Source organism: Polypterus senegalus, chromosome 16, assembly GCF_016835505.1.
Source record: "Polypterus senegalus isolate Bchr_013 chromosome 16, ASM1683550v1, whole genome shotgun sequence".
Classification (NCBI taxonomy): Eukaryota; Metazoa; Chordata; class Cladistia; order Polypteriformes; family Polypteridae; genus Polypterus; species Polypterus senegalus.
This window is the reverse complement of record NC_053169.1, coordinates 24,541,000-24,565,527: the sequence shown is the minus strand read 5'-3', so window position 1 is coordinate 24,565,527 and position 24,528 is coordinate 24,541,000. Positions and strand designations below refer to the sequence as shown.

Genomic DNA, 24,528 nt, shown 5'->3' with positions numbered 1-24,528 from the left:
CCTTCATCAGTGCGTCATCCTTGGTCCAGATCATTCTGACTTCATCTTGTGTATTCCTGGGGTATTTAAGAACTGCAGACTGGAAGAGGAAGCTCGGGGACTAGAGTTTCAACCAGGCTAGGGTTCTGGATCTACTCCATCAGCTTCTGGGCTGAAGATAAAGCAGGCAGGCATGTGAAACACTGTGCATCCCTCAAATCCTCAAGGCCCCTTCCTTCAAGTCAATCCTTGTGATAATTCTATTACCATACATTTGACACCAGATTATTTTTTTTGGCTTTAAGTGATGCAGGCACAGAAATAAAATAAAATTAGGACTACAATAATTTGAGTCTTTTTTTTTTTTTAAGTTGCTGCATAACTGAATAGTTTACATTTCACAGCCACCAATGAGGATGTGCGCTCAGAAGCTATACTTGGATCATTAAAAAGAGTGTAGCTAACATTTAAATATTTTTCAAAAATCAGGTTTAAGTCCATTAAAATTAGAAAAAAAGACAAATTTTGCTGTTTTCCATTGTTGCTGATGAAAAAGGAAACCAGCTGCCATGTAATTGCTACAGTGTGTCTTCACTTTTACCATAAAACAAGCTGTAAGTAAGATAACTCAGATCTCCATTTTCAAAGGACAAGCTGTGCATGTATTGACAACAAACACAGAAATAACAAGTGGCTTAAAAAAAGATTTTTAAAAAGTAGAGATTTTACAGTATTTGTCAGAATATTTGATGGTGTCGGGCAAAAATTCATACTTTTACTCTAAAACTTAACAGCAATTCTCTTTTATACACCTTCAAAATACTCTAATTTAGATGCAATAAACTTGTCTTGTCTCGCACTTGATCAAATCAGCACAATGCCACTCAGCAGACTGATTAACCAGACTGCAGGCATGCGATACCTAGCGACATATTAGATAACTACAACCAATTAATGTGCTATTGACCTATTCCAGGAATTTTTGGGTCCCCGGTCTTACGATAATTACTTTTGGCAAAGGTGTTTTTAAATTACACGGCACTTGATTGCTACTCACACACATAATCAGCCAGGAGTTCCTTGTAGGACCCAAGTTAATACGTTTTAGATTGGGAAATAAGTTTGGTGGAGCAGGCGTGACTGATGTACTGTTTGTTCTGTGCTTAAGTGAGAGGGACATACCTTTAGAATGTGGGCTGATTTGGGATTTTATCAGTCTCATGAAGCACTCTAGACTAAATATTACTAAAACACTCTCTAAAATGGTACACCAGATGGTCATTATTATCAAGGATGTTACAATATTAAATAATTATTAAAACTGGGTTATCGCCTACACCTATGGAAACAATGGAATGCTTGAGCTTTTAACAAGCTTCTTTAGTGAATAGGTCAGTGCAAAAGTCTTTCCTTGCAGCAATATATAAACTATTTAAAATTGCATCTTTGCATAGGGAATACCACCCCAAGACACCTTACAGGTATAAATCACTTATTTAGCAAGGGTCACGGGGTGGGTGAGTGATGAGGTCTGAGCCAGCATCCTTATGCTTCACAGTCAAGCTTTGCATATGACGTAGACGTCATGTGAACTGAAGTCAACACACATGTATATGTAAAAATTGTAATCTGTATCGGAACGGTGGCGCAGTGGGTAGCGCTGCTGCCTCGCAGTAAGGAGACCTGGGTTCGCTTCCCGGGTCCTCCCTGCATGGAGTTTGCATGTTCTCCCCGTGTCTGCGTGGGTTTCCTTTGGGTGCTCTGGTTTTCTCCCACAGTCCAAAGACATGCAGGTTAGGTGCATTGGCGATTCTAAATTGTCCCTAATGTGGGTGTGTGTGTGTGCGCCCTGCAGTGGGCTGGCACCCTGCCCGGGGTTTGTTTCCTGCCTTGCGCCCTGTGTCGGCTGGGATTGACCCCCGTGACCCTGTAGTTAGGATATAGTGGGTTGGATAATGGATGGATGTAATCTGTATTTGATGAAGTCAAGTCACTTACAAAACTTAATTATGCCTTTAGCACTATTCTGTCTCATGACTCCTAATGTCTAAAGAACTAGACATTTTCCCTTACTTATTATGGAGAGTAGGCCCACAAATTAGGTGGTAATTAACAATCAGAAAGCTTTAAAAACAACCCTCTGAAACCACCTTACTGCATGTGACAAAATTACACCTACATGTTCATATTCCGACAGGTTTGTACAACTTCATCCCACAAGTGGATGCTCACTTGACTTGAACTTTTCATCTCAACTGCACATACATTGTAGTTTCTGTAGCAAAATATACTACCTCCTAGATATAATCAGTACAATACAGTATATCCAATCATCCATCTTCGTAACTCACTTATCCAGGGCAAGGCCGTGTCCCAGCAGTCATGGGGCATGGGAGCCTATCTCTGCATACATAGGGCACGACTGTCTATCCCAGGAGTCAAGGGCACAAGCAATCTCTGGACAGGACACCAGTCCACTGCAGGGAGAACACACACACTCACACACCACACCACTGCACGGGCCAATTTACAATCGCCAGTTCACCTAACCTGAATGTTTGTGGACTGTGGGAGGAAACTGGATCATCCATTGTAAACCCAAGTGGACACGGGGAGAACATGTAAACGTTATGCAGGGAACACTTGGGGAACAAACCCTGGTCTTCATAGAGGCAGCAAAAACACCATTCTGCTCCAGTACAATATATACATTTTTAAATTAATAATATAAAGATTCCTGGGTTCAAATCTGTAACCAGGCAAGAGGGGGTTGCTGTTACATCGCCACAGCTAAGGAACCATATCTGCCGCTGGCTGCAGCGATTGTCTTTATCACAATATTAGAAATGAGGGCCTATAATTCCAAGGACCAGTCTGCCGCCATTTTTGCCATCTACAAGACTGGATGAGGGTGTTGTGTCACACTGTGCAATTCCTTACGGGTGAGGCACTGCTTGTGTGGAGTCTGTTCACTCTACCTGTGTCTGCAAAGTTTTTTTCTTACCACCAATCCTAAAGGCATACATCTGTTAAATGGCCCACTGTGAGCTTGGTAAGTGTTTACTATATAATGGACTGGTGTCTTGATCAGTCTCCACCAAATTGTGTATGAAATAAATGGAATTTAAATAATAAAAAAAAAAAAAAACTTAAATGAGATTATAATCAGTCACATTTACTAGATTCTCAGTGTTGAGGTGTCAGATGGCCTTTTGTAGCAGGCAGTAGAAGAAGGCACAACGGCACTACCACTGCTCACCTTACATTTTTTAGCTTGTATTTGCACTGAAGTGTAACAATCACAGTAGCATCAAGTGAAGACTAAAAGGGTGCATTGGTGTAAAGAGGCAGGCAGCAAACTATGTAATATTCAGAAGGCCCATTTAAAACCAACTACATTTGCAGTCGTACATATTAAGTGATTATTTCATATCACTACACTACACTATATACAGTAGACTTTTAGACGTTAGTTGTTTCAGACTATGCAAGTCAATATATAAAATTAGAGTAGACCATTCATCCCATTGTCCATGTTTTCTTAAGTAACCACTGAGCTATGTATCTCAATGTCTTATTACTTAAAATACGGTTCGCTTATAATACCAAGAGGGGTTTTTTTTCTAGCTTCCTTAAGATTGGCTTGGTTCTTTGGCCACTTTGATGTACAAATTAAACAAAAAGGCAAAATTTGGAAAATAACAGGGCCTAGATATTTCTGAGTGTACCATCAACCAAATTATTATTCACTTCACATATCACCTAGAAGTAAGCTGCATAAGTACACAATGTCCATACCTAAAGTCACACCCTGCAGGGCTGCAAAGGATAAGTAACCACTTTTTGTGATGTTTTAATTTGTTGTCACTTATCTGGCAAATTTTTCTTTTCACTTGGATCAAAAATTAAATTGGAGCTTTCAGCTCAGATCAGATCTGCAGGTTCCTCTTCTCCTTCTCTTTTCATCACTCTTCTTTATTTATAATGTTTCTCCATTCTGGTCTGCTTGGTATGTCCTGGGCTTTGCTGTGTGTACTGTAGCATGCACGGCTGCCTGCTGTTTGTTGCATGTCCCTGTAGTTTGTCTTGCTCATTATATCTTTATATATGACATCTGTTCAAGTCCCGCTTGTTTGCTTCTTTGTGCTGTGCTTTGTATTTTTTATTTTCTTATTTATTTTTTCTTTACTTGATGTAAAACTAAAAAAATAAATGTAGAACTGTGACTGATGCGTTTTCACTGTTTGTGCATATTGCTTTCTTTCTTTCTTAGATATATAAGTAGTTAATGAATTTACCTTTGTCTCTTTTCCTTTTTTTATGATCCTTTAAAGGAAAGACCAAGGCGAGGCTTCAAGCAGGTTAGTCAAATCATATTTCTTGGTTTATTTCTTTCTGTTTTCAAATTAATCTGAGTTTACCATTAATCCGTTATGATTTTTCATTAAGCACACCTACTTTATTTCACATTGGTCAACATAAAAAGTAAAAACACTCCTCTGCCTTTTCCATAGCTGGCAGACTTATTTTAAAAATGAACAGGATGAATAATGATCACCTTTGGCAGCAGAGACCAAGTTCCTGATGTATCATCCATAACTAATAACAAAATGAGTCAGAAAAAATCATTGCCATAACCTTGTATTGTTTTTGTTATTTTGTGGTGGCCTAAGAAACCAGAGTCAGTGCAGCTTTCATAAGAAACTACTGTATTGTTTTCTTCAGTTTTACAATATCACTTTTGTGTTCATAAAAATTAACTTATGAATGCTTCGATATCTCTTCAGTTTTTTTTTTTTTTATATGATGCTTCCTGACTCACCAGTACAAGACATCCCTTACACATATGATGTACCATTTGATCCCTGATGTCAAACTTTATGGGGTTCCCCTCTATTTTAGGCCCTCTAGATTAAAAAAAACCTAATTTTTAGGCTACCTTTGTATCATATTTTGTGTAGGAAATTACACTCTTATGATAAAGAGTAAACCAATTGGTGTCTCTAGCAAAAATGATCAGTGGGCCACATTAATCATCCCCAGGGGATCACCCCCTAATGGGATATGAGGGGTCTAAGTTATTGCTTTTCACAAAATTTCCAACAAACTAGGATCAGTAAAATTGGCATATTGGCATTTTTTTTGCTGTTTCGGGGTTGCTGACCACAAATATGATAGTATTTTTGATATATGATTCTTTACCAGTGGTCCTAGCCCCTTAAGAGACAGAAGGTTAAAAATGACGAATTTCAAGCATAAGCATGTAGGGTATCGTTTTAGACGATAAATGAATTTTTAATCCTTTGCTAGAGATCTAACCCTCTATTGACCTCAATCAGGGGGTGAACAATGACAATGACAAATTTCTTTTACAATCAAGAATATTTAGACTTTAAACATTTAAATTGAAGCACACATTTTAATATTTCAAAAATGTGACGCTCCTATTCTTGTTTATTGTGTACATCTACCTTATGAAGTAAATCATTACATTTCTTATGAACTCCCCAAATTAGGGCAGTTTACTCTAATTCAGACTTTCCTATCATTACATTTACTATGTTCAGAGATTAACAGCAACTGGTTTTACAATTTTTATTCAAAGCCAGAAATCAGGCAATAGTTTAAAGTGCTTAATTCTGAAAGTAAAGATGTGATCAAATTTATAACAGAATTTTTGAAAGCTAAAAATGACAGAGTTCCCAAAGTAGGTCTGTAACTAGAGCTTGTGTGTTGTTACATGCAAAAAGCATATCTTTAGGCATAATCATTGATTTTTTTTCTACACAAAATAAGATTATGTATCTAGTCAGATATGAAGCTGACCCACAAGAGTATCTGCAGCCCTTGGTTTAAAGCAATGATGAAAACTTCAAATGCTCCAACTTCAGGCACAAAGATGCACACTACCATTATACACTGAGCAGATGAATTATCTCAAAATTACAATCAGTATTAAATACCAACTGTTTTATTAGATTAATTTGGAAGTCATTTGTTGTATAAGGTCTGCAAATTTCATCAGCTTGATTGCATACTATGTTACTTTCTTGAAGTAAGATTAATACATTAAAAATAAATACCTTTCCAGTGCTGTGTGTTTTGAAGGACCCATTCTAAAATAAGACCAGAGCCTCCACTGCCCCACAACTGGAGTAATAAGGCCAACAGGCAGTTTCCCAAAACATGAATTATCCATGTATCACTTCAGTGCTGTTCAAAAAATATAATAAGAAAAGCAAATGACTAGCCACGAGAGACAGCACCATTTAATAAAGATTTATATCGCTTGTATGCATTGTCCCCTAGGTGAAGTCAATCTGTAATCCATTGCTGAACTGAAAGCATACTGTATCTACTACACAAATGGGGACATAACGGCACCTCTTATATATCTTAAACGTCTTGGAAAAACAAGAAGAAATTGTACAGCATAACAGTAATGCAGCACATGAATTCACAAACTTCCTTATAGTATGACTTACATCATTAGTTAATGTTTTCTCACTTTTTCAGCCATGCTGGATGTTATGCCAACGTAATTTCCAGTATAAAAGGAATTAACAATTGCTCACATCCAGTCGTTGTTTGTGAACCCACTTTTCTCGGTACAGTCAATCTGTCTATCTCCTCAGCAGCAGGCACAAGGTCAGAACCAAACCTGGGATGGAAAGGATCAGACATTAGTCCAACACAGGGCATTGTCTATGTTCATAACATGTGTACGAATACAAAAGTAACTTTCTCTTTATCCACAACTATGCTTTTTTAAAAATGTTCAATACATGTTCAAAATAGTGACGCTTAAGGCTGATCTAAATTGCGTTAGTCCAACAATTTACGATGGGTTTCATCATAAGTTACTAGATTAAGGTTGTGTTTCATCACATTTAAATGCTGCCTTGCAAATTTTACAAAATTAGAATGAGATTTCCATACTACTTTTTGATTGTATGTTAAACTTTTAAACAGATCTTAACATATAGGTAGTGCAGACACCTCATAGAAGGGTCTTATTGTCTCGTATATTTTTATGTAAATCATGGCAGGTGGTGCACATGAAGATACTGGGATTCTTCATAGAGACTCTGTTGTGGGCTTCATTTACCCTGTTGTCTTTACAAGAACTACTTATAAAGACTGAAACAAATAGCAAAAATAATCAGAAGGACAGGAAGTTGTGCATGCCACATAAACCAACCCCAGGGGTTTTAGAAAAAACTTTTAAATATATTTGTTTTATGTTTGTCCAGAAAACTAAAAGTATAGTTTTCTTCAAATGTCCAGCTGTAAATACATTTTTTTTCATTTTACAATGTTACTGATGTTAGATTAAATTAGATCTTTATCCTCTTTAATAAAACCCCTGTGTGCGTCCATGTGTCCGTGTGTGTGTGTTCTGGTGAAGTGCGCATGCGCGGGGCCGAACGGGCCTGTGCAGAGAGAGAGAGAGAGACACACACAGGGGCGTGCACAAGAGAGTCTCACACACACACACACACACAGGCACGCGAGACACATACATACACACACACACACACACAGGCGTGTGAGAGAGAGACACACACACAGAGATGCATGAGAGAGACACACAGACACACACAGGCGCGCAACAGACACACACACACAGAGGTGCATGAGAGACACACACACAGGCGCGCGAAAGACACACACACACAGGCCCGCAAGAGAGACACACACACAGGCGCCCGTGTGCATTGTTGCAAAGTTACTTTTCTTGGTTGTTTATTAAATTACAGATTTTTCAAATGTAAAATTTTTTTCCCTGTGCTTAAAACTCATTAAAAAAAAGCGTTTTTAGCGAGCGGGTCGTAACGCTATAGCGCAAACTCTTGCAGTGTTAGTTTTCTCTGTTGTTCTAAATGTTTTTACATTTAGTTTACTATTACGCTGTGCATTCTATGGCATAATTAACTATATTTGTGCTTAAAAACTTAAAAAATATATATTTACATACAATTCTATGGTCTGGAACGGATTAATTTTAGTTACATACAATCCTATGGGGGAAATTACTTCGGTTCAGGACCAAATCGGGTTACAACCAGAGTTTTGGAACGAGGTTCCACTGTATTGCTGTCAGAGGAAATTACAGGTATTTTATGGAAATACAAACCAGTATTACTGCGAGAGAAAATTAAAGACACACAATACAGTGACGCATATTACAGCCACATACAAGGTCCCTTGCCATTTAATATAGACTGTTCCTACTAATGTTTATGCACTACTGTTCTAGCGCCCGTTATTGTAACGGGCTTAATGTCTAGTTGTAACATAAATTGAGACCATAATGAAATTATTGTGCTACACTTGCCGGCAGGTAAGTGGATACAGTGTATGTCTATGCAATAAGATGATGTATAAACAAATAAATAAATAGCTTAATTAATTGATTAATTGGTTGATTGAACAAATAAATAAATAAATAAATAAATAAGATTAGCAGAAGAATGGCTTAATGTGCATAGTGCAAAACAGAACTGTACAGACATAGGCACTATATTAAACAGCAAAACGTAAAAACATGTAGCTGAAAGTACACATGTAACATACAGTAGAATCAGAAATAAACCAGCAGGTGGGTACAGCATATTCAGCCTATAACCTGCTTTGATAGAGCAGTCTGGCATTTATTATTTTCCTGACAATGATACTTATGGTTGTTCTTTATTGTGTACCGATTATTTTACATTATTCAGCCATCACCAAAATTTTACAAAGGTATGGAAAGTCGTTTAATATCATTGTTTTGTATTTACCATTAAAGTTGAATATCCTTTTCTGGGAGACAATCGTACTACTTTGAACTTTTCAGACTAGTAGAATCCCCTGTATTTGGTGGCTTAAATGTCTGCCCACCTAGAAATGGCTGATGTGAAATGGAGAAGATCAGACTAATTTTAAATTTAGGGAAAGATCCAACTGATTTCTTTTTTCAGAAAGCAGTTATAACCTATCTGGCTAGTCGGGGAATTAGTACATTCCAGTATCAAAAAACAAGAACAAAACAGGTACAGTCTGTAGACAGCAATACAAGATACATCAAGACAATCATTGCAGGCCAATTATATTAGTGGTCAATTTTAGAGCAGTACAGTAAGTTAAAAACAAAAATAAGTTACCCCCAGTCATCTGAATATTACAACTGATTCCAACAAGGAATGCAAGAATTTAAGTCTCAGAAGCTTTCTGGTATCTGGCAAACAGTATACTCAAGGGGGACTACTTCAATTGTTGTGCTTTACAGATGATTCTATAAAACTGAACAGGATGCCTCTGTAGCTTACACTGTGCAGACATTTATTGCTAAATGCAAAACAAATATTTATTAAAAGTGCAATTCTTATCACTGAAAAAAACATAGGCATATTCTAGTTTTGTTCTTACCTTTTAGTAAAGAATGAAAAGGTAATTTAAATTTTCCATGGATCAGTGTATTTTTCTTTCATCTTCTCAGTATATTTGAGTGCTCAAATTTTCTAGCTAAAGCAGCTACATTTGAAGCAGGCATTAAGAAACTTATTTAAACACATTCCAAGTGACACGTAAAAAAGGTTTTGTGAATAACACATTTTTTTAAAGAGTAGAAAACATAAAATTCAGATGAACGTCTTTTTCTTTCGTGTTATTTTGCTCAAATATATACTTTTGCTTGAATATCATAATGGCAATGAAAAAATAAGTAAAAAAATATTGCATATATCTATCTATGTATAAAATGGTAAGGAATGTCTTTCTGAAACATAAAAAACTTGTGCACCCCTGAGCCTTACAGATTGATCTTGGTCTCAGTCGAGGGCTTATGCCATGGCACACGTAACACAATCCATGAATTGGTCATGCAAGGTACTTCGGTGATAGAATTAGGCTTCGGTTATTCTCATGCCAAGAGGAGGCATGATGGCATGCTGTCGCTGACAGGAAAAGGGCCAGTGGCCATGCAAGCACAGACACAGCAAGCAAGCAGCAGTGCATGCAGGAGGACATTGGCTGCACATGCACTTTGTACAGGCTAACTGATAACTGAAAGTCATACACTCTGCTAGGAGAACAAAGGGCAGACACAAACATGAATGTTCAACCACATGATGTGAGCATCATAAACACAAGCCATGAAGCAACATCAGCTCACAGTGAAGGACATTGCAGCAACCTCAGTTGAGTTACCTGGGGTGCTGTGTTATTTAAAAGGCACTTCTTCAAGTACCATAAGTTTGAGTGTTTCCGGTAAATATACATGCTGCACTGTACAAAGTATACGTGGCATCATGGTGCAATGAAAATGGATTTCTGCCTCATTTTTTGATTTGTGCATTGCATTGCTTTTTGTTTTTTTTTTTAAAAATAATTTACTATGCCCCTTCCTTTATTTTCCTGGTAGACAGAACAAGGTTCCATAACCTACTTGTTTTCTGTAGTGGTGAATTCCTGTTTGCCTGGTGGGGTGGCTGTATCATTTGCCAACCCTTGTTACCCATTCTCAACCTTCAATTAAAAATAATTCTTCTGATTCTTGACTCAGTTTTTTCCTTCTAGCAACCTCTGGGGTCATTGCACCAATGAGCGCATAATCTTCCCATTTCTTAAAAAGTGCAAGTCCTTCTAGGTCTCTTGCTGGAACATTGACTTTGCCATGTGCCATCCTGGTGGTGCCCTTGCCTTAGCAACCTCCTGAATTTTTGCATGATTTTACATGGTGAAAGGAAGGCAGGAAAACTTATCTTAACCTTACAAAATAGAAGTATGTCTCTTGCATCACAACTTGGTCTTTTTTGTCAAAAGTATTAATGTCAAGTAGATTGGTATCTAGAACTGCAGCCAATCCATTTTTACACACTCAGTTTCTGGCAAGCTCAGCCATGCACTTTTCATTTATTTTGTCTTCTTTTCTTAATATAAGCAGCAGTGTCACGCACAGCATGCATTTCATTTTGCCTTTCATTCTTAATCCACCCTGCATGCCATAAAATCAGGTCATTTGTTTGTTTTTCTTTACTTTATTTTGTACTTGTTTAATGAAGAATAATGTGATCCTCTATTTCCCCTCACTCCTAGTAAGCTTCTTAGTAATAAACAGAAGCTGTTCAGGATGTACACATCACGGAAACATAGGTATCCAGCATCCCCTATAGTCAAAACATAATCTTTGAGAATGCAAACTAACAGCGAATGCATGGTCAATTAAAAAAATTTCATCTAAGTGCTTTCTGAAATTTCTCCTGCCCTCCCTAGGGCTTTTCTCTTGATTTGGTGGGTTTGCCTTTTTACCCCTTGTCAAATTGCTTGTAATTCTTTTTTCACTGCTTGTTGCCTGCAATAAATAAAAAATGTAAAAAACAAAATTCAATATTTTAACCAGCACGCCTCCTTGTTCCTTGATAAAAATCTCACTTGGGCCTTTCTCCAATAGGTACTTTCTTTCAGTACGCATGAAACAAAAAAGTATGTCAAAGTGTATTTTCTTATGTGATTTTGTTGTATCCTGCTTTGATCCTTTGTCTATTCAGGTTGTATTACAATTTGGTAAACATTTACTAGGTGAAGTTTGTTATACAAACGGCATGTCTCATGTGGTGCTAAATGGCTTTGCGTAGTTCAAAGCTCCAGTTCCTCAACTAACGTATGGGGCACTTAACAGTGACATTTACCTGATGATTTTATTAATAAGTCACATCAAAATATACTTTGTTTAATGCATATCCTGGATAAATTTAAAGAATGTTTTAGAGTGACTTCTGTTTTTAGTTTATGCTCGATGCCCACCCTTCTTATAACTGTATTCCTCTTACCAATCATTGTTACACTATGTTCCTTTTGTAACTGTTATACTTACTAATTTTATTTAGTATTAAAGCTGGCAGTTTCAACTCACCAGGACTACAGTTTGTGTTTTCTGTCTCTGTGGTTTGTAATCGATAAAAATCCTTGAGTTCCCCTGTTTTTCTTGTACATCTTGTGCTTCTGTACTTCTTTTTTCATATCTGATTCCACTAGCTCTAATTCAAATTCAGCCTTAATGCCATATGCCACAAGTGCTTTGGACGCATCATAACAACAACTACTGCTATAACAACAATTCAGCAGGAGGCAAAAAACATTAGTACAAGGCAGACGATGGAAACAATAACAATAAATAGCTAGCTGAACAGAAAATGTAAATGTTATTATCACTGTTGACAGTTTAAAATACCTGCTGGCTGAGGGTAGGAACTGTCTCAGAATCAATCTTGTGTCTTGGTGATATGGTGTCATTTGCTGGACTGAAGAAGTTTGACCAGGCTTTGACCTATGATACACATAAAGCAGTGTCTTCATTCTCTAATATGGGGTATATTTTTGAAGCAACACTGCTGTGTACATTATTGCTGTCTTGTTCACATTAAATGCAGTGGGCTGGCGCCCTGCCCGGGGATTGTTTCCTGTCTTGCGCCCGGTGTTGGCTGGGATTGGCTCCAGCAGACCCCCGTGACCCTGTAGTTAGGATATAGCGGATAGGATAATGGATGGATTTTCACATTATTACCCAACCCTTGCATGCTCCCATCAACCCTCATGCTATGCCAGATACGTAAGGGATGATAATTCATTATTCACTAACAGAAGAGCACAATTCCAGAGCAGATCAGAGCTGCCCAAAACCCACACCATCACATGCTGCAATCCCAACTCTAATGGCTGTTTTTAAACATTTCCCTTTAATAAATAATGAAGGATGAACTTCCCAAAGCTCTGGTAAATTCCAACAGTTTTTGGAATATTCAGTGCCATTAATTCAAATATGAAAGATCAGTGGACTTTCCAGAAAAGAACCTCTGTACATATGTGTGTAAGAGATAGTACACCTCCAGTTCCAAGAACAAACAAAGTAAAATGGAAATAGCATGCAATATAACAGCAAACAAAACACCATGCAGTGCACTTATGGAAATACAGAAACCTATACCACATAAATACCATACATAAACTTATCTTTAATAAATTAGGCTTTGAATGTGCTTCGATGGTGATGAAAAAATAAGAACATATTAAACTAAGGCTGACCAGTAAAGTAAAAGATTATAAAAAGATTATAGTCTGTATAGAATCCTTTTGATGTCACTTGAGTTTGGGAGAGCTGAAAGCCTGGAGAAATAAGGATTTTTAAATTTTTGTGGTAATTTATGTTAAATCATTTTACCTAATTAGGTAATTTCCGTTAGAACATTAGAAAACTTTTGAGAAAAACAGGTGTGAACGGGACCCAGACACAGACAGGCAGACATGTTGTTTTTCACTCACCACACGTTTTTTTTACAACTATTATTTACAAAGTCCAAGTGCACACAAACCCCAAGTCCCCCAAAGTCCTGGCCAGCACACAATGCCTTCACTCTTCAGGCCGCCTCCACTCTCCTCTGCTTAGTCCTTCTTCCACCCGACTCCAGCCTCGAATGAAGGGAGGCAGCCCCTTTTATCCTCACCCAGATATGCTCCAGGTGCTCCCCGGCAATCACCCGTCGACACGCCCCTGTGTGGCGGAAGTGCCAGTTGTACTCCCAGAAGCATTCTAGGTGTCCCTGCTACTCTTCCCCCCAGCACTTCCTGGTGTGGCGGAAGTACTGAGGTCCAGGGTTCCCAAGGCATTAGGGCACCCCCTGGCGGTGACCACGGGCCCCTACAGGGTTGGGCTTCCATGCCGTCAACCCATGGCACCCAAAGCAACCAGGGTGGCGGCCCCCACGTGATCCAAGGCGGGCGCACGCCCTCTTCCGGTCCTTTATGGCGTCCCAGCCGGGTCGTCGCCCCTGGCACCTCTGACAAAGGCTATTCAGCTCATAACAACTCAACAATCTTATCTTATATTTAATTTCTCTAAAATAACATCAATTTAAGTTTTGAAGGATCCTAGAGTCCTACTCAATACCATTCTACTTGGTAATTTATTCCATGTGTTTATGATTATATGGTTATGATTATATGGTTTGTATGAAAGAAAATCCACTGTGCTAATTTCTTTCATAATTTTAAAAACTTCAATCATTTCACCACTTCATCTCTGTTTGCTTAAGATGAAAAGGTTCAATTCATTTAATCTTATCTCATAGCTCATACCCCTCAGTCCTAGAAATAGCCTATTGCTCTTGTCTGGACTTTCTCTAGTGCTTCTCTGTCATTTTTGTAATATGGAAACCAAATCCAAACACAGTACTCCAGGTAAGGCCTCACTTGTTTATTATATAGTTATATATACTAGTTCTGCCATTAAGAGTTCAAGGTAGAACAAAAAAAACTTAAGCATAACCTCCTTGGACTTGTACTCTGCATTCTGTTACCTTTCTTAATGGCTTCTGTACATTGTCTGGATTTTGATAGTGAAGAATCCACTATGACCTCTAAGTCCTTCTCATAAGGGGTACTTTCAGGTTTCAGGAATCCAATTGTATATTCAGATATCACATTTTTATTTCCTACATGTATTACATCATATTTACTTACACTGAATTTCATTGTACTATGTCTAAGTTTGACTTCACCTTTTACTTTGTCATTATGTGGTCTTGCCATCTTATCCCTAACATCCATCGATAGCATTTCATTTCTAACACTCTCCATCTAGTTTTATCACTTTCTTTAAATGTGTCCATGTTTCCACTCCATAAAGCAATGTTGACATTACACATGTACACATAATCCATTTCTTTTTATGAATGCTTGTTCATTTATTCTTCCATAGCTTCTTTGGTTTGGTATATTCAGTGCTAGTGTGTGAGCCTATTTTTTATCTCGATAATGCAATCCCAATAAATTTATGAAGTTTGATACATTGTTGCGAGTGTTTCCCTTTAAATGTATGCTTGCTGTGCCTTCTTCTTCTTCTTTCTTGCAGGATACCATTGTTTCAGTTTTCTTTGTATTGATATTCATCCTGTGTTTTCTGCTGCTATCATTTATGCAATAGACTAGTAGTTGAAGTCTTTACACTACATTATCTATGAGATTAACGTTGTCAGCAGATTTAAGGTTATTCCAGAGTTTGTGGCTCACTTCAACACCTCTTGTGAAACCATTCAATACTTCTGCCATTAAGAGTTCAAGGTAGAACAAAAATAAGTCTCAGTGAGAACATGTAACCATGCCTATATCAAACATTTGTTTGGAAGAAATCTACAAGTTCCCCATTCACTTGGACTACTGATTCGGCCTTACCATATTTGTTCTTTGTTATCATGATAATGTTTTCGGCCATTTTCTACAAATTGAACACTTTCCAAAGACAGCCATGTGGAATGCTGTTGAAAGCCTTTCTTAAATCTACAAAGCAATTGGATATTGTTCAGTTATGCTCCATCAGGTTTTCAGCAAGCAGCTCGAGGTAAAGGTTTGTTCTGCTCTTTTGATCTTCTTTCTCAAAATCTTGCTCATTTGTCTTTAATGTACTTCTCTATCATAGAGTTTATTTGAACCAATATTATTCTTAACAGTACCTTGCTTGGGTGACTAATGTGCAAGTCTGTGCAAAAGTTGGTGCATTCCTTAGGATCCCCTTTTTTCAATATTAAAAATAGTAGGCTTCAAGTCCAGTTTGTTGGCACTTCTTATGTTTCCCAAAGTGACGTGCAAAGCCTCCACATCAAGCTGATTACTGATTCCTCACCGTATTTGAGCAGCTCTCCAGGAATGTTGTCCAATCCAGAGCTCTTGTTCTTCTTTAGTGTATTCAAGACACTCTTGACTTCCATGTGTGCTATGTCCTTTGCAAAAGTTTCCACTGGTAGAAGTCTCCTTATTTCAAGCTTTATAATGCACTGGTGAGGCCTCATCTGAAGTATTGTGTGCAGTTTTGGCCTCCAGGCTACAAAAACGACAAAGCAGAATTAGAAAATGTCCATAGAAGAGTGAGTAGGCTGATTCCAGGGCTACAGGGGATGAATTATGAATAAAGATTAAAAAAGCTGAGCCTTTTCAGTTTAAGCTAAAGAAGAATAAGAGATGACATGACTGAAGTGTTTAAAATTATGAAGGGAATTAGTCCAGTGGCTTGAGACTGTTATTTTAAAATGAGTTCATCAAGAACACAGGGACACAGTTGGTAACTTGTTAAGGGTAAATTTTGCACAAACATTAGGAAGTTTTTCTTTACACAGAGAACCATAGACACATGGAATAAGCTACCAAGTAGTGTGATAGACAATAAGACTTTAGGAACTTTCAAAACTAGACTTGATCTTCTTTAGAAAAATTAAGTGTATTGGACTGCCGAGCTATGTTGGGCTGAATGGCCTGTTCTCATCTTGATTGTTCTAATGTTCTAATTTACTGCTAGGGTTTCATTATAGTTTTCAACCTTCATAAACTCCCTACAGTATTTTTCTCGATGCTTCTTGGTGGTTGTTCCATTTTTATCTTTTATAACATTTAGCTTGATATCTTTTATCTCTTGAGTGTTGGTCCTTATTGTGGTGAATGCTGATCTTAGATGACTTTTCTTCATGTCTTTTTTGATCTTATCATAGCATTTGTTTAACCAGTTTTCACAGACATGTCACAAAGTTTTAAACTTCTTTAGCTAGGTTATTATATTCAGGTTTCTTATTCCTTGTTTTCTTGAGCTGTTTTTTCTGTCTGTGAGTGATAGCATTTGTTGACTAATCCACAGTTTCACTGTCTGTCTCATGACACTAATCACTTCTTTTGCTTCTTCCATTAGCATTTCATTTATGTTTTCAAGCCATTCATGTTTTGTATTTTTTGATTTCATGGTGGCTTAACTATCTCATCAATTCTTTCTTGAAAGTGTATTCTTATCTATTCATCATTTAATGCTTCTACTTTTAATTTTTCTCTTCTCACCTTTTTATGTGCTGATTGACAGTCTGACTTTGAGATCTGCTCTTGCAAGGTTGTGGTTTGTCGACTCCCGGAAAGCTTCTACATCCTATAACTGCTGTTTTCATCCTGATGAGGTCAATGTGTACTTATAGAGTACTAATTTGTTTGGAAATTTATATTAATTCAGTCATGTCAGTTTCAATGTGTTGCCCAAATGTGTCTAATATATGTTAGTTTCTACGTTGTTATTTCTGTAGCAGTAAATCTCCAGAGAGCCTGACTGGATTCAGTTCATTAGCTGAGAGCTTCAGGATTGCATGCCGAGAGAGGTGGGATGTGCCTCAGTTGGGCCTCATGGCGTCATGTACTGCAAATGCCAAGAAGCCACACACTTGTCATAGAATACAGGGCTCTGGAGAGCAGTCTGTGTTAACAGTGCCATATGTTTTCTGAAGGGGTTTGATTAGAGTTTTGTACAGAAAACAAATTTGGAGGAACATTTGGGATATTAATTTAATGTATTAGAAGCTGCATCTCTGATAGTGAGCATGCAGACTTCTTTATAATCTAAGGTTTATACTGTATATCAAACACTATGTTCAATTACAGCAGTCTTTGATAGCTCTGGTTTTTAAAGATACACCACATTATTTGGAGAGCTTCAGCTTTTTATATTTTACTGTTTTTGATGTGCCATTAAGTTTTTTGGTCTTCTAAATATGTAACATTTCCAATAGGTTAAGGAATGGCAATTTTTTAATAGTTTACAATGCACTTATAAATAAATCATGCATAATTAATTTAATTAACAACTGAAATGGCACAATGCCATTAATTAAGTGCATTTAACACACTTTATTATTACAACTCCACAAATGATTTGCATTCCCACCAATTTTTACAGTACATTAATATTCACAAATTTTTAAAAGACCACTTATTATAGTCATTAAATATAGCTTAAATACACCTTGCTAGGCACAGTAGTACACACTGCTGTCTCAAAGCTCTAGGTTTTGCCTGTTTTTGCCTATGTCTGCAGTGCACAAATTCTCACATTCAGAAGACACATTGGTAAGGTTAATTGTTCATTTGCCATATAAGACTGAGTATGAGTTTATGTGTCAATATGTCCTGCAATGGACTGGCATTCCATCCAGGGTGGTTGGCTTCTGCCTTGCCTTGAGTTCTGGAAGGATAAATGGATTAATGTGTGTATGAATTTAATTACACCCATGGTATTTAAACAATTTTTGATTTACTGCAGGACAATAATCATGTATGTAGTACATCTGAGAAATTGTCTTCTCCCTGTGTGACAGAATTATCAACATACCTCTCAAAGACCAAGCCTGGCCTTCTATAGCAAGCTTTTTGATGGTGAGAAGTATGGCTCTTGTTAGGCCGGGTTTATACTTCAATGCGTGCTCCTGCGAACGCTTCTGCTACTGTTTATACTTGTGGGCATAACTTACTGGAAGGTTCCACCAGGTGGCAGTGTGAGGTATCATCATGGTGAGAAAACGTTCGGCTTCCAAGTGTTGTGAACTGCCTGACACATTCATTAAATTCTGAGGATACCTTGCCACATTATCTCTGAAAAGGAAGGGTGTTTAATGATTACATCCATCAATCCAGGGGTACGCCCATTCCAGCATGCATCAGGCATGAGGCAGAAACAATCCCTGGATGGGGTATCAGTTCATCGCAAGGTGAATACACACATACACTGACATCACCAAATCCCCAAACCTGCATGTCTTTGGAAGGAAACCGGAGCACATTGTGGAAACCTACCAGGAAAACATGCAAACTCCAGGCAGGGAACAGCAGGGACGTGACTACCTGCGAGGCTACAGCACTACTGCTCTGCCACCCTGCTGCCCCAAATGTGTAATTATTAACAGTATTCATTTACATGAAGTTAATAACTTATCTGTAAAATGTAATATACATACTTTAATGCATTTCATTGTGAAAGTGATATCAAGCATAATTCTAAGGATTCTAAATGTGCAGAGAGCTGGAATATCATACATTTAATGTGTTCTGTGTGGTAATTGATGCTTGAGGCTGCTGTCAGTTTAGGAGGAAGCCCCAGAAGCACGTAGCAATTAACAACTGACGTTTATGACATTCTACTTTAATGACAAAATAAACTACGATATTAAAGTGGAAATTTTGAGATTAAAGCCGAAATAGCCACTTTAATCACAAAATAGACATTTTCACTGTGTCCCTAAACAAAAAAGACAGCACAAAAGATAGTATGTGAGACCTTTAAAATTTATTGTATCATTACGATATGTGCTTGAATATAAAAGAACCACAAATTAAATAGTATGTCAGCATTTTGCTTCACCACATCGAACCATTCATTAAACACTGAAGCACACACATGGGTTCTGTAGGTTCTGCAAAGCAGCTTGCTGTCACATCTTGATGGTAAACAGGGTCTTAGACGTCATGTTCCAACTTGAACACACTGCACTCCCCGAGTTTTTGCTGGTTCTGCAACTCGCGCACGTGTTGCATTGATTTCTGAGAACATGCTCAGAGGATGTGTCAAATGAATGCTGGGAATGTGTGGCAGCCATGATGCTTGTAGTAACCGTTCTGCGCGTGAAGTATAAACTGGCCCTTACAGTAGTGTGTGAAGAAAGATGCCTTCTGTGGACAGTGACATTTACTTGGTGGAGCATTAAGCAGCGGATATGACAAGCAGACATACAATGACATAACCTCCTTAACTAAAGAGTGACAGTAACTTCCTGGACTACATGAACATTCGACTTTAGCTCAATAGGCCTCCATCCATGTTTTCTATCATGCAGCACCCATGACACCAATCTGATACTCAGGAAGCATAAAAAATGGTGTTGTTACTTACAGCTAAAGAGTTTAATTGCAAAACACAGTAAGTGGCAAACTCATTTTTTTTAAATTGTTGGTGTAGAAAGATCATTAAACAAGGGCCCCATGATGTACTGAAATCATATTTTAGCTAAATATGACATATCATCCTGTTCAGAATGTTACAATGTACCCTGCATTTCAGAAATCATCAAAGGTCATCTGTCTTTCAGCGAATTCAGCAATCAACATAATATAAACACCCGACATGGCAGTGGTTCATTTACTTTTAATAATCGTTATTTGTAGTTAGTCAGTGGTCTCTACTGACAGTTGTCTACCTGCAAGTATCACTGTGATGTTTTGAGATCACGTCTACTATGAGGCATGTGTGTGAGCTCTGTCACCTTGAATACACAACTCATCTGAAATGCTACCTGTTCATGCCAACACTGCAACTGATGTTTTCCTGATCATTTCATGATATTCTTTGCTATGTGTTTCTGCAGTTGAATTTGTTTTGTTTGTGCCTCCTACTTTCTAGTAATTCTGTGTTTAAATTATGTGATATTTTAAACAGTCAGAGTTGTTAATTCCATTGCACATATGGAACAATGCTGCCTTACATTTTTCTAGTTCTGCAACCGATACAGCCTTGCATAGTTCGGCTTTTCTTCATCATCTTTGTTACCTTTTATTTCACATATCTTATAACATACATCAGTGAGAATGCACTGCTGTCACTGCTTACTTCAGCACAATTCGGCATATGTTTCTTTGATTTATTGCATGTTACATGCCTTCTCATTTTTTTCAATTGTTTTTGTCTACTTATTTTTGTAAAGTGCAATTCATGTGCCGCTGCCTTGCAATTAATTCTGCCAATGTGAGCCTGTCAGTTACACGTTTCATTTTTGTTTATTATTTTATCATCTGGAGGTTATTGAAGCAGAAGTGTGTAAGACAAGATTCAGGTCCTGAATCCAGTAACACCATAACATACAAATGTTATGTTAATAATGAATGCTGATTTAGGACAGGCAACAGACTACTGTGGTTTGGGCATGTGGAGAGAAAGGCAGAGGATGATAAGGTGAAGAGGGGCACTAAGATGGAGATGGAGGTGACGAGATCCATCTTTCTGTGTGCAAGTGAAGGTATTCTTGAAAAAACAGCTTTAAGTTATCACCATGTATCCGTCATCCTGTGTGTCTGTCTGTACATACAATGATCTTTAGTGCCAATGTAACTTATACTGAATATGTATTATTCACAGACTCCAGTTCCCTTCACACATCTCAATGTCGTTCATGTTAGGGTAACTCTAAATTGTCCACACGCGTCTACATGTGGAAAGGTGACCAATTCAAGCTGCACTGTGCCCAGTGCTGCTGTGATAGACACTGCTGCCCACAGACCCCAAATTGGATTAAACAGGTACGGAAATGTTACATATGCCATCCCTAGAGCCAGTGAACTGATTTGTTTTTTCTTTTCGGAAATGCAACAGGCTAATTTTACCTGCATACATTTATTTTTTTATTGCTATTGACCGAGGAAAATCACAGCAAGATCATTGTGATGCAACATATAGTGTAAGCCTTCAGTTTTATATGGTGCTAAGTGATCCTTGAGTCCACATGGGACATTAAACATGATTTAGCAAGCTGCTTTTTTGATGATACTGTCAGTTAACAAAATTATTTAGAATTTTATTTCTATGTAGTATGCTATATGTAAAAGATGTTGAAATAAAAAGATGCTTTTCTTGCCATTTTAACTTCATTTTAAATATTTTTTTAGAGTTCTGGGGTGCTTTATTATTTGAACTCAGATATATCTTTAAAAACTTGTTTCAATTGACTTTAATGGTGCAAATCACATGTGAACTTATTTTATATATAGTAGCATCACTCACATTGTTATATGAGCCAGGATGCAGAACAGACCAGTAAACACTAAGCTGTAAGCTACAACAGCCAAGGCCAAACATCTTAGTGACAATGAGGAAAAAGAGACACTTTCCCAGCCTTGTGTTCCTTTCTTTCAGTTCCTCTCATGCAGAATCTCTCCACTATTGGTTTGGCATAACCAGTAAATCTGTGTACTGGGTAGCTGCCATGCAGCCATACATAAATATTAAGTCGTTTATTATTAAGTAGAAATGCCTTTATTTTTATGCTGTTAAAATTAACAGTGATTTAAAGCATTTCAAAATGAAACACAAATATTTTAAATGTATGAAGAAAATCATATTTTTCTATCCTAATATTGATATGAAAAAGGTCTCAGTGTAAGTACCATTCATAATTTTGGGCTTTTTAGATATTTCTATTGCTCACACTTGGAGCTAGGCTTGGTCTACTTGGTGAGCTGCTAATTGGTTTATTTTCATTTAAAGCATATAGAAATGGGAGCACTCAGTGACCATTTTGCTCACTGCATCGCTGATGGGGTAAGGTACATAGCAGTGATATCACTAGGCCACTAGTAATGCTTTTCTACAATCTGAAACACTTGTATATTCTATTCTACATTTGTCACATGCTTTGAATGTACTGATATAATATGCTTAAAATAAAAAGTTTTTTTTTTTTTAATCATGGGGCCCTCCAGTTTAAGGAGTACTATACTACAAGAGGCATGCTTGGATTCAACTCAAACTGTACCAACATAACATCAAACATCTATACAGTTTTTCAGTATATGACTTAATTTAAATATTAATGAAAGAGTTAACTCAGGGACAATGTAACATAATACAGAAATTCAGTATAACACTGCATGGCTATCCCTATGCCAGCTCAGATTCAATAATCGTGTAAGAGCAAATGAGTTGAGATAAACATTTCAAGGTAAGGAATCTTATGAGAGAGTTAAGCAGCAAGTCAGTCCTTTAAGCGCTGCAACGACCCCACATCCATTAGTATTTATGGCTTCCCGGCATGCAGGAAGCTTCTTTGAGTTAGGCAGGCTATGTCACTCTCTTCAGATCTGAGGTTGGGTTGGCCAGTGGAAAGTCATTGGTTCAAGTTCAGGGGAAACATGTTGCAGCAAAGTTGGCAACATTTTTTTTTGTTTTGCGTGTAAGCAGTGGAAGATTCTTAACAAAGAATATCAACTACAGCTGCATTCAAAGAGGTGTTGTTGTATTTATCGGTTTTGTAAATTTCACCACACATTTTAAATGTGGTTGAGCAGGAGAAGGCAGAATCAAAGATGAAGAAAGTTTTCCAGTTTCTTTGATAGTCTGGCAGTCTGTCTGGGGCGGGTTCCTACCATGTGCCTAATGCTGAACGTATAGACTCCAGCATCCCTGCAACCCTAAATTAGAAAAAGTGGATCTGACAATGGTATATATCCTTATTTTATATTTTACCATTTGTGGTGAAAAACAGATCACAATGTCTTACATGAACAGGTACAGGATATCCCAAAATGCAAACTCATAAAAAGGTTTTATTTCTTTTGTAGAGTCACTGAATGAGTCAGCAGTGGAAGTGCATCTTGCTGTGTCACTCTTCGGTCTTTAGGGCCTATTAGCAGTTAAAGTTTTAACTTTACTTTAGTAAGTTACATAATGGTGCTATAAAGATGTTTATATGTCTGCTTCTCTAAGGGAATTACCCTTATCCTGCCCATAACTGCCATACAATACTACAGAAGCAGAAGATGATTACGAAAGCATTTTCTCTTTCTCGTGACCACTTTTTGCTTGCTGCCTTTCCATGTCTGCTGCATGCAATTTGCTTGATTTGCAACTCAAACCTAATACCTGATTGTTAGCTAGCATCTTGTATTTTCCACAGAGAGGGGGACAGAGAGTGACAGAGAGGAGACCCATTGTATTCATCTTCTTGCTGGCTTGTTTAAAGGACTGACAACATGCTGGAAGTTCACCTTTTCAAACACTTTAAGGAGGCTTCCTTTATTTATTTGTCAGACTGAGGATTTCTTTCCCTGGCAGATATTGTCTAAGGCTGTATGGGTCAATTTAATAGCACAATGTTGCAGAAGCATTTATTTGCAGCAAGATTTACCACAATCACTCACAATATAAATCAAAATCAGTCATGCCTTTGTTTTACAGCACTTCCCAGGGCGCTGACTTTGTTACTGTGGTTTCTTTTTCTTCTTCTGTTTTGGACATATAATATTACCTGCACATTTTCACCCCAATTGTAAATTATCATCTACCAGGACCTCCCCACTGTAACCTTCAGATTAGGATTCTGGGATGCAATTTTTGTCGCTCTCTACCATATATTTCAAGTCTTTCTAAGCATATGTCAGTATTCAAAGATGTGGCTCATTTGCCCAGGTCTCTGTGGGGGCTACAGTTCCAGTCCAAGGAGACACAGGAAATGCTCAAGCAGGCAAACAAGCACCCAGGTGGATTAGCCTGGACTCAGGTGTCTCCAGGATCCAGGTGGTGGGGACCCCCTGTAGGTTGGAGAACACTTTCACTGTGTCTAATTGCTGTGCTGTGTGACCAGCTACCATATTATGAAATTAAGGTGGAGCTGTGCCAGAGCAATTCTGCAGCATCTATTGCTCAAAGTGATGTGCCTTAGGCTGACATCCTGGTTGCTGGGTTTGGGCCTGGGGGAGCATTGCTTGCGTGATATTGCATGTAGTGAAAAGTGCATGGTTCAGGCGAATAGAATGGAAGAAACTGCATGAAGTCCCACTTTGCTAAACTGAATTGTATTTCTTACTATGATTATTAGTTAATTAGTTAAAAATGGTCAATACAGTACATTTTAAAGTATATGGACTTTACATTTAATATATAGTGATAACCTGAGAATAACAAAATCTAAAGAAAAAGATAAGCTAATTATTAGAAGTACACCATGATGT

At 37.7% G+C, this 24,528-nt stretch overlaps 1 protein-coding gene across 3 annotated transcripts in view; it reads left to right on the top strand.

The window, feature by feature from the left end:
• The window catches only part of kcnq5a (potassium voltage-gated channel, KQT-like subfamily, member 5a), a 581,699-nt gene that overhangs the window by 511,135 nt on the left and 46,036 nt on the right, over positions 1-24,528 (top strand). For 2 of the 3 annotated variants that reach the window (XM_039739028.1, XM_039739027.1), the window contains exons 9-10: positions 4,314-4,340; positions 11,059-11,115. In XM_039739028.1, the coding sequence (XP_039594962.1) occupies positions 4,314-4,340; positions 11,059-11,115 (84 nt within the window). The remainder of the gene's footprint in view (positions 1-4,313; positions 4,341-11,058; positions 11,116-24,528) is intronic. The other variant, XM_039739029.1, reaches the window with a different exon arrangement.